General features: G+C 38.9%; 1 protein-coding gene across 4 annotated transcripts in view; it reads right to left on the minus strand.

The window, feature by feature from the left end:
- Positions 1–3,287: 3,287 nt before the first annotated feature.
- LOC127429919 (diacylglycerol kinase delta-like) overlaps positions 3,288–11,678 on the minus strand; it is a 55,123-nt gene continuing 46,732 nt past the window's right edge. For 3 of the 4 annotated variants that reach the window (XM_051679280.1, XM_051679282.1, XM_051679281.1), the window contains 4 exons: positions 9,681–9,806; positions 9,435–9,552; positions 9,168–9,298; positions 3,320–8,012 (listed from right to left, as the gene is read on the minus strand). In XM_051679280.1, coding sequence (XP_051535240.1) covers positions 7,923–8,012; positions 9,168–9,298; positions 9,435–9,552; positions 9,681–9,806 — 465 coding nt within the window. In that variant the 3' untranslated portion in view covers positions 3,320–7,922. Of the gene's footprint in view, positions 8,013–9,167; positions 9,299–9,434; positions 9,553–9,680; positions 9,807–11,678 lie in introns of all 4 variants that reach the window. The other variant, XM_051679279.1, reaches the window with a different exon arrangement.

Consider the following 11,678-nt stretch of genomic DNA (forward strand, 5'->3'; position numbering starts at 1 on the left):
TGAACCCAATCAAACATCTCTGGAGAGACCTGAAAATGGCTGTCCACCGACGGTCCCCATCCAACCTGACAAAGCTTGAGAGGATCTGCAGAGAAGAATAGCAGAAAGTCCCTAAATCCAGGTGTGTAAAGCTTGTCGCATCATACCCAAAAATTATTGAGGCCGTAATCGCTGCCAAGGGTGCTTCAACTAAGTAAGAGCTAAGGGTCTGAATACTTACAGCTGAAGTCAGAAGTTTACATACACTTAGGTTGAAGTCATTAAAACTCATTTTTTTGACCACTCCACAGATTTCATATTAGCAAACTATAGTTTTGGCAAGTCATTTAGGACATCTACTTTGTGCATTACATGAGTAATTTTTCCAACAATTGTTTACAGACAGATTGTTTCACTTTTAATTGACTATATCACAATTCCAGTGGGTCAGAAGTTTACATACACTAAGTTAACTGTGCCTTTAAGCAGCTTGGAAAATTCCAGAAAATTATGTCAAGCCATTAGACAATTAGCCAATTAGCTTCTGAAAGGAGGTGTACCTGCGGATGTATTTTAAGGCCTACCTTCAAACTCAGTGCCTCTTTGCTTGACATCATGGGAAAATCAAAAGAAATCAGCCAAGAAAAAATAATTGTGGGCCTTCTTTCTTCCTTTTGTTTATTTATATAGCACAATTAAAAACAACACAAGGTTGACCAATGTGCTTTACAACAGAGGAGCATCTCTGAAAACAGCAATTAATGAATTCCAACAATCATGCCACGGTCCAAATCACTGAGATCACATTTTTCCTCATTCTGATGGTTGATGTGAACATTAACTGAAGCTCCTGACCCGTATCTGCATGATATTATGCCCTGCACTGCTGCCACACGATTGGCTGATTAGATAATCACATGGATGATTGTTGGTGCCAGACGGGCTGGTTTGAGTATTTCTGTAACTGCTGATCTCCTGGGATTTTCAAACAAAACAGTCTCTGGAATTTACTCGGAATGGTGCCAAAAACATCCAGTGAGCGGCAGGAAATGTCTTGTTTTTTGATTTCTCCCAAATTGGACCTTAGTAGGTCCTCATGGTTGCGCTTTTGCTCACCTCAATCCAGGTGGTGGAGGACAAGTCTCAGTTCAGTTCAGACAAGACAGTCAATCCGCGCATCTTATCACATGACTCGTTGTGCATGACACCGTGGAGACTCACAGCATGTGGAGGCTCATGCTACTCTCCACCATCCACACGCAACTTACCACACGCCCCATTGAGAGCGAGAACCACTAATCGTGACCACGAGGAGGTTACCCCATGTGACTCTACCCTCTGTAGCAACCAGGCCAATTTGGTTGCTTAGGAGACCTGGCTGGAGTCACTCAGCACGCCCTGGATTCAAACTCGCGACTCCAGGGGTGATAGTCAGCGTCAATACTCGCTGAGCTACCCAGGTCCCCCAATAAGTTCTTTCTGACTGAACAAACATGCTTAAATTATTCAAGTGCTAGGGCTAATGGGTATCCCCCACAACCTCAGTTCTGTACTTGATTGATTGAGTTAGTAGCCCTTAAAATCTTAATTGTATGGATTTGTTAAAGCTAAAGAAGTTCAAGGAACTCATGATTATTCATTTACTTTGTAACCCTCTAAGTTCACCTTAAAATGTATATTTTTGTGCTGTACACATTAAATGATCAAAAATGTTTATAACTATATACATTTCTGAGTATAAGCTATTTATATTTTATACATCATGGTTGTTGAGCCTAAAAAAATGTTTTTTCCATGCTGTAAAGGACCATTCTGGCCCAATTGAACCCCCTGATGTTCACATAGTTTAATCCATAGCATGCTCTTCTCAAGATTTATTTAATGATTACGAAAAAGAGAAAACAATGCCGTTCAGGGCACCTTCTGTCACTATTAAAAGTGTTCAGGCAACAGCGTTTGTTTTGTTAGTTTTTTCCAAAATTTGGATAATTTCTATAAAATTCCATTTAAAGCTACTCATACAGACATGACTCCCATAGACTCTTATTAGTAAGAAGTAAAAGCTTGTCAGGTTATAATCGCCGATGGCAACACTATGTTCACAGACATTTGTGTGGAGTATGAACAGAATGTGTGTACATATAAATATCAGACGTGTTTGTTTATATGACCTGTGAGGCCATCATTTTCATAGTTGGTTCTAGATCTCTCAGCAGGTCGAATCCCTGGTGGAAAAACATGTACCAAGCATGACAATATGAGAAGACCAAAGTACAATTTTTTTGTCATAAAATAAAATACAGTTAAATACATTGACTTAGAGTGTATTCAAAGTACACATTTTTGTAATTAAATTAAATAAAAATTAAAACAAAACATTAGGTTCGATTACAAATTTTTTTAGGAATTTTTTTTAATAGAAAATAAAAACAAAATATATAAAAATAAGAAAAGATTCTGTTAAAGTTTATAGACTGCGCATAAATAAGGTTGTTAACTATCTTTTTAATGTACCGTCTGGTTAAAAAAGGGGCCCGTTTGTTGCCCATATTTGTTGTGGAGTCCAAAATAATTTCTCATGCTTAAAATATAGCGTGACAAGAACTTTATGTAGGCACTTACACTTGAGAGGGTAGATTTGTCAGACATGTGCATCTTGCATTTCTTCTCTCTCCATCTCTCGCTGCGACAAACCCCATCAGCTTTGCAAGATCTGCTGCGACACAAAGAAAGATCATCATCACACCAATCTTACATTTACAGTACAAACACACATCCTGAACACACTCTCTGTCAATAACATAATGTGTGTGGAAAGCTTAAAACTTTCTTTTCCTCTTGATTCTTGTCTTCCACCTCCGTTTCCTCCAAGCTGACATCTCTTTTCCTCTTCTCTCCTCGTTCCTCTTCTAATAGCTGCTCCGGCTTCTTGCTCAATAAAACAGAAATAATTAACACAAAACCCAGACTTCAAACCACATGAGGGATTAGAGATGTGTTTTATCATTACCATAGCAAAGAAATACAGCAATGATAACTACTAAAATAGAGGTTATTTATAAGAATCTTGAGAGGTGCCAGCCAAGACAACATTTTTGGACATCATATGCTTCGGAGTGCACTTCTGATGCCCAATAATGTTGTCTAGCCTAGGTATATGTAAGACTACATAAACGTGTATTATATGAATGTATATTACATATAGCCTATACACTTACTCTCTGTATGTGTATACACTCCAGTATAAACATAATCTCACAAATGTGACCACATCTGTACATGAATATATAAGCTAAGCACATTAATGACACATTTTAGTTGATAAATGAAATATATGATGTTTATTTTCACATTATTTTGTTAGTAAAATCAGCCTGAACCTCATATCATCATCATTTAAGTGTACAACACACACACTTTATCACATATAAAACCTGCAGAATAAATATAATTATAGTTATAAGCAGTGGCTTAGATTCCAGGGGGGATGAGGGGGAGGTAACCCCCCCCAATAATCAAAACAAGCAAGTACAGGGATTTCAATAAGTTAATTTTGTAACCAACATCAGTCCTGATCATAACTACCAAATATTCATTCATTTTCAGGATTTTAACCCTTTAAATGCCAGTTTGTTTATATAATGCCACTTTTGTTTTTTTTTACACACAAAACACACTCTGACATCCATACCAACACACACACAATATTAGCTGCATCATTTACTCAATTGGCCTGCAGTGCTCTATAATACAGCAAACAGAAAATAGGGGAAAAGCATGTATTTGCTCCATAGGCTAAACATGAGAAAAATGGCGCCATCTGGTGGAAAATATAAAAAAAAAAAATTAAAATTTGAAGCCAGTGCTCCGGAATGAAATCATAATATCATAGAATTCATGATTTTATGCTTTAATGGCACTGGGATCAAATACTGCAAATATTGTTTTAATGGGTTTCAATGGGGACATTTTTGTCCTGAAGGTCCTGAGTGTAACTATTTTGTGTACACAGTGTATTATAGATGTATTATAGGAACTGAGGTTGAAATATCAAAATTCCCCCAAAAATACACACCTTTGGCTAAATTTATGCCGTTGGCATTAACAGTCAAATTGATCGAAAAAACAAAAATGAAAAAGACAAAAATGTCTCGAAGGTTGCACAAGGGTTAATTATGCTGAGGGGTATAATTCACATTGTACAAACTATCTATCTATCTATCTATCTATCTGTCTGTATACAGTGGCCTTAATTATTGGCATCCTTTTATTCAATACTTTTTGCAACCTCTCCTTGCCAAGATAACAGCTCTGATTCTTCTCTTATATTGCCTAATGAGGTTGTAGAACACATGGCAATGGATCTGAGACAATTCCTCCATACAGAATCTCTTCAGATCCTTCAAATTCAGAGGTCATGTTGGCTTACTTTCTTCTTCAGTTCACCACACAGGTTTTCTATGGGATTCAGTTCAGGGGAATGGGATGGCCATGGCAAAACCTTGATTTTGTGGTCAGTGAACCATTTTTGTGTTGATTTTGATGTTTGTTTTGGATCATTGTCCTACTGGAAGATCCAACCAGGGCCCATTTTAAGCTTTCTGGCAGAGACAATCAGGTTTTGATTTTTTATCTGTTGGTATTTGATAGAGTCCATGATGCCATGTATCCGAACAAGATGTTCAGAACCTCAGGCAGAAAAACAGCCCCACAACATTCAAGATCCAGCAACATATTTAACCGTGAGCATTGGGTACTCCTTCATCTCTATGTGCGCCAAACCCATCTCTGGAGTTTGCTTCCAAAAAGCTATTTTTTTTCGTTTCATCTGACCATAGAACTCGGTCGCATTTGAAGTTCCAGTAGTGTCTGGCAAACTGAAGACGCTTGAGTTTGTTGTTGGATGAGAGCAGAGGCTTTTTTTCTTTAAACCCTCCCAAATAACTTGCAGTGATGTAGGTGATGTCTGATATATTTCTTTGGACTTTCTAACCCCAAGACCCAACTAATTTCTGCAATTCTCCAGCTGTGATCCTTGGAGATTCTTTGGCCACTTGAACCATCCTCAGTGTGCATGGAGACAATATAGACACAACGTCCTTTTCCAGGCCGATTCTTAACATCTCCAGCTGATTGGAACTTGTTATTTATTGCCCTGATGGTGGAAATGGCCATTTTCAATGCTCTGGCTATTTTCTTATAGCCACTTCCCATTTTGTGAAGCTCAACAACTTTTGCCACACATCAGAACTATATTTTTTTAATCTAACCCACTGTGATTGATGATTAAGGGAATTTGGCTTGTGTGTTACCTCATATTTATACCCCTGTGAAACAGGAAGTCATGGCTGAACAATTTCATGTTCCTAGTCACCCAGGTGCACTAAAAAAATGTAAAATATGGGAATATACTTCAGATATATTTTACGCATAAGAATTTCTAAGGGTGCCAATAATTGTGGCCAACGTGTTTTGAAGAAAAATATTTATTTAATAATGAGATATTTCCCGTTTCAATTGTTTTACTTCAATTAAAGATTAGATTTTTGTGAATTTTTTGAATGAAAGATCAAAAGGATGAACAAAGCAGATTTTTTTTCACAGCCTTCTTTTCTCATATTTATCAAGGGTGCCAATATTTTTGGCCACCACTCTATCTATCTATCTATCTATCTATCTAAAAAAATTATTCAATATTTTTGATTGTTCTTTTAGTGAAAAATTGAGATGTTGACATAAAACAGACCAGTTTAGCGTAACAGAGACCTGATTTTAATACAGACTGTTTCACTGTACAGTAAGAAGGCATTTATGTTCATTTTTAAAGATGGCATATGTACAAAAAAATACAATAAAACAACAGAAAACAGAGATGGACAAAACAGCATTGCATGAATGTATTCTGGTATAACTTAAAATAAATACTTAACAGTCAGAGATCGGACGCCCCTGCAGTCCAAAATGATGACATGATATGAGTCTGGTTTTAATGTATGATTCTATCTGAAATACAGAAAATATTCAAACACACATTTCATTTATATATCTAACAAGACAATACGCAGACGACACTCACTGTAGCTTTCTCACATACACAGATGGAGTAAGACATTTTGAAGGGTAAAGACAGTGTTTGTCATTGTTTTAGGCCCAGATGAGTTTGTAAAACCATTTAGGAACAAAATAGAAAACATCTCCACATGATTTCATCCATTATCAACCAACATTATAGAGGTTTTTATGTCATTGAAAGCCAAACGACTAACAAAATGTCTCATCGCTCATCATGTTAAAAACAAGTTAAGCTTTATCAACGCTTTTGTAAAAACATGTTCACAGAAGTCCGCTTACAATGAAAGTCAATGGGGCAGGTGGTATAAGTTTAACACAGGACATTCCATCAACAGTTTCCATTCCAAACCACACAATCCATCTGCAACTCATTTTATATACGCCAGTTATGAGGTATACTATAAGAACGGAGAAGTGTTTTTAGCCCTACACGATTCCTCTGAACGCTTGTGGAACATTAAGGCATCCTAAATCTCTTTAATAAGTAAAGGCCTGCTATTTAAACACACACTGGAGGAGGAAGAGGGCAAAGCTTACAGACTGACTGATCAAGTCTGATAAGTGCATTAGATTGATTGTCATGTCAATATGTTAAAAGTCACAGAGCAAGGAGTGCAACTGTGCAAATGACAAAGACTCTGTTCCAAAACCTAGTGAGCTGCCCACATAGAATAGACAGCATTTTAATCGTTGACTTTTGAGTTTCCATTTCAGTTAGGAAGGCAGCTGCCTATGTAGGCAGTAGACCACAAGACCTGCATTTCTGAGGCCTTCATTTTATTCACCAGGATTTGAAGGGATCTTGAAACATGGGCTATGGTATTATTGGTAAATATTAGCTGTGTCCCAAACGATGCACTATACACTGTGCGCTTCCACTCTGCACTGTATGTACTGAATGTACTCGCCATCTAGTGTATGAAGTTTCAAATTGTAGTATCGTCTCAAATGGAACATGGAAGCATTCGCCATTTTTCAACTGAAGGAAGTGACATTTCAAACGCATGCAATGTGTTGCTGCTAGCTTTACCGCGTTATCCAGCTTCAGTCCAACATTTATATCTCAAATAACGCACAAATTCACAGAGAGTGGGGTGATGGTAAAGCATTAACTCACATTTGTAGGGTTCTGTCTTCACAAAAGTCTCGCTAGTTGCCACATTCAACATTCTTTAAAAAATGTTTGAATCACGGCCAGGTAACCCCGCCTCTTCTGCTACGTAAGGCAAGCCGTGGGCATTTATTTGGTTGAAGTAGTACATCAACCGGGTACTCATAGTACTCTTCGCTGCATTTTCAATGTGAACACACCACTTACACTACAAAAAGGTGTAGAATAGTGCAGAAGTATGCGATTTGGGACGCAGCTAGAATTTAACCCCGCCCACACGGCCTTGATGACATCAGCAGAAAAGAAAAGTAGTTTCAAAGTTGTTTAGGAAAGTTTATGACAAAAAAAAAATAAAACACTCTGTTTGGTTTTTCTTTAAAATATTGTGCATTATCTCACCAGGAACATTTATTAAGAAAGTAAACAGGGTCTATTTTGATTTCATGTTGACTTTAAAGTTCACTGCACACGATTGCCAAGGTATTTTCTTGCTCCTGTCCGATATTGGTATGACCCTTTGTGTGCTGAAGGCTCTTGATAAACCTCCACCCTCCCATGTAGTAAAATAGTTTTCCCCAAAACGATGTCACAAAGGTGGAGAACAGAAGGCACTGTGATTGGCTGAGCTCTGAGTGGAGTTGGCGTTGGTCCCAATGAGGCGGTGGGCTGTGTATGGCTGGTTCCTGTCGTGACCGAGCGTTTGATTGGCCAGATGAAGCTGGTCACTTCTGAATGAGGCATCTGATTGGTTGCGGAGCGTCTAGGCTTCGCTGACTATGCTGTTTCGACTCAAATCCCTGATTCCCTGCAGAATCCGTTTCATATGGCCGACTTTAGTTACGCCCAAGTCCTGACACACACACACAAGCATTAGAGGTTGAAAATGTTTTGTAATTTAAGTATGTAATTCTTTATAACTCAAGTCTGCTGCAAAATGTTAAAAATATCATGCATCCTGGGGCAAAGCCCACATTTACATATCGAACTATATCTTTTGAATGCAAAGTCCAAACTAAACTAAACTTTGAAAACTTGGACACAAAGACATTTTGGGGAAATTCCAATCGAAAGTGATCATCCCTATGCCCTACTCACTCCGAAAGAAAGAGCTCTTGATGTAGGCACTCTGAAGGGAGCATGGCATTACTGTACCTTTTGCTAATAGTCTTGTGAAAGGGCCCTTAGTGAAAAATTATTTTTTCTTGCTTTCGTTTTGGAACAACCCTTTGCCTTTCAAGGGCGCAAAAACGGCATTTGGAAAACGCCCTATGAGGATGCACATCAAATTTCATGCAATTCTGCCTATAACTAAAAAATAAATAAAAATAAACGGTCAAGCACCGCAACCTTCAAGGAAGTTGGAACTTGGCATGCATGTTCTTTGGTTCAAGCACTAAACTATCCTTAAAATACCAATTCGACAAATCAATATGGTCACCAGCAGCCAAACAATTTACAGCAGCTAATTACTTAAATTGTAAAAAGGCTGCTCATTATGAAAACTGGCATATACAGTAATTTGGTATGCATCATCTAAAGATACTCCTGACAAAAAGTTGTCAAAACAAATTTGATTAATTTAATCATTTATAAGACACGAGCCAATACATTTTTGGGTATGGCTCATAATGACTAACAGTCCTGTATCTTGTGAATGCAACATCCAAACTTAACAAAACTAAGGACACATGGCTAACAGGATGTTCTGAAGGGACATGCCAAATTTCAACAATTTCCGATGAGAGGGGGCGTTGTAACTAAAGAAAATTCTTCTGTGCAACTGTCATCCAAGAAGGTGAAATGTGACACCAAAACAACCGTATCCTCAAGAGCTATTGTTTCAAATTTGGCTCTTTTGGTCATGTTCTCTTCATGTGTGCTTAGATCCCGGTAATTGCCGCTTGTGGCTATATTATAGTCATTATATCAAATCATAGCTCTCTAGATAATTGCAGTCAGCATTGGCCAGCGAACTTATATCGGTTGGCTTCAGGTAATACTGTACCTTCAGGTCTCTCCTCTCCAGCTGAAGAAGTTCTGGTCCTCTGACGTCATGTCTGATGAAGATCTCTTTATACTCTGAGAGACACAGCATCTCCAACCACACGGCCACCTCATCAACACCCCACATATACACTGCACAGAGACAAAACGTCATTTTAAAAACCCATAGGACATTCCAGAGAGAACCCATGGCTTGAAAATGCTTTTTCTCCTCTGGGATTAAGGCCTATGAAATTACTGCACTGAGGTGAAAGGACTGAGATCATACCAGGCATGTTGGGGGCGGCACACATCTCCTTATTTTTGTTGTTTTTATCTTTCTTGAATTTGGGCACGAGGCGGAATTTAGCACTGCGACTCCTCCTGGAGAAATCAAACAGCTGACCCTGTACACACACAAACACACATGATTAGACAGATTTAAACACACCTAAAATATCCAAAATGCATTGATCATGTGTTCACAGATGTTTGTGTGCAGTTAAAGAGTTTTTGAACTCAATAGTTAACGTACTTCCTCCTCCTCGTCAACAGGGTCAATGAGTTGACTGAGCCAGCTGATATCTGTCAGTCTGTGTAACTGTTGAGTGACAGATCCCAACGCACCAATCAGCTGATCCCGCTGAGGAGGATCCAACTGCTGCATAGAGAGAGAGTGAGAGAGAGTTACAGCATAGGAATAAAATCACACTGCAGAAAATAATTTTATTAAAAAGGAATATTCCAGGTTTAATACAAGTTAAGCTCAATTAACAGCATTTGTGGCATACTGTTCATTACCACAAAATATAATTTTATCTCGTGTCACTGTAAGGCGGTTACAGTGAGGCACTTACGGTGCATCCGGAAAGTATTCACAGCGCTTCACTTTTTCCACATTTTGTTATGTTACAGCCTTATTCAAAAATGGATTATATTCATTATTTTCCTCAAAATTCTACAAACAATACCCCATAATGACAATGTGAAAGAAGTTTGTTTGAAATCTTTGCAAATTTATTAAAAATAAAAAACAAAAAAAAATCACATGTACATAAGTATTCACAGCCTTTGCTCAATACTTTGTTGAAGCTCCTTTGGCACCAATTACAGCCTCAAGTCTTTTTGAGTACGATGCTACAAGCTTGGCACACCTATTTTTGGGCAGTTTCTCCCATTCTTCTTTGCAAGACCTCTCAAGCTCCATCAGGTTGGATGGGGAGCGTCGGTGCACAGCCATTTTCAGATCTCTCCAGAGATGTTCAATCGGGTTCAAGTCTGGGCTCTGGCTGGGCCACTCAAGGACATTCACAGAGTTGTCCCGTAGCCACTCCTTTGTTATCTTGGCTGTGTGCTTAGGGTCATTGTCCTGTTAGAAGATGAACCTTGGCCAGGTGATGAGCGGTGCCTGGTTTCCTCCAGACATGACGCTTGCCATTCAGGCCAAAGAGTTCAATCTTTGTTTCTCATGGTCTGAGAGTCCTTCAGGTGCCTTTTGGCAAACTCCAGGTGGGCTGTCATGTGCCTTTTACTGAGGAGTGGCTTCTGTCTGGCCACTCTACCATACAGGCCTGATTGGTGGAGTGCTGCAGAGATGGTTGTTCTTCTGGAAGGTTCTCCTCTCTCAACAGGGAAACGCTGGAGCTCTGTCAGAGTGACCATCGGGTTCTTGGTCACCTCCCTGACTAAGGCCCTTCTCCCCCGATCGCTCAGTTTGGCCGGGCGGCCAGCTCTAGGAAGAGTCCTGGTGGTTCCAAACTTCTTCCATTTATGGATGATGGAGGCCACTGTGCTCATTGGGACCTTCAATGCTGCAGAAATTTTTCTGTACCCTTCCCCAGATCTGTGCCTCGATACAATCCTGTCTCGGAGGTCTACAGACAATTCCTTGGACTTCATGGCTTGGTTTGTGCTCTGACATGCACTGTTAACTGTGGGACCTTATATAGACAGGTGTGTGCCTTTCCAAATCATGTCCAATCAACTGAATTTACCACAGGTGGACTCCAATCAAGTTGTAGAAACATCTCAAGGATGATCAGTGGAAACAGGATGCACCTGAGCTCAATTTTGAGTGTCATGGCAAAGGCTGTGAATACTTATGTACATGTGATTTTTCTTTGTTTTTTATTTTTAATAAATTTGCAAAGATTTCAAACAAACTTCTTTCATGTTGTCATTATGGGGTATTGTTTGTACAATTTTGAGGAAAATAATGAATTTAATCCATTTTTGAATAAGGCTGTAACATAACAAAATGTGGAAAAAGTGAAGCGCTGTGAATACTTTCCGGATGCACTGTACAATGGAAGCGAATGGAGCCGGTCCATAAACATTAAAATGCGCATTTGTTTCCGAAAGTATAGCCACAAGACGTAAACATCATACATGATAACATGATTTTAGGGTGATAAAATCTCACCAGCGTTGCGTTGTCATTAGAGGTAGACCAATATATCGGTTTTACCGATTAATCGGTGCCGATAGTATCCTTGTGGAACTTTTGGTTATTGGACAAATCTATGCCGATAGT

Source organism: Myxocyprinus asiaticus, chromosome 39 (assembly GCF_019703515.2).
Source record: "Myxocyprinus asiaticus isolate MX2 ecotype Aquarium Trade chromosome 39, UBuf_Myxa_2, whole genome shotgun sequence".
Classification (NCBI taxonomy): domain Eukaryota; kingdom Metazoa; phylum Chordata; class Actinopteri; order Cypriniformes; family Catostomidae; genus Myxocyprinus; species Myxocyprinus asiaticus.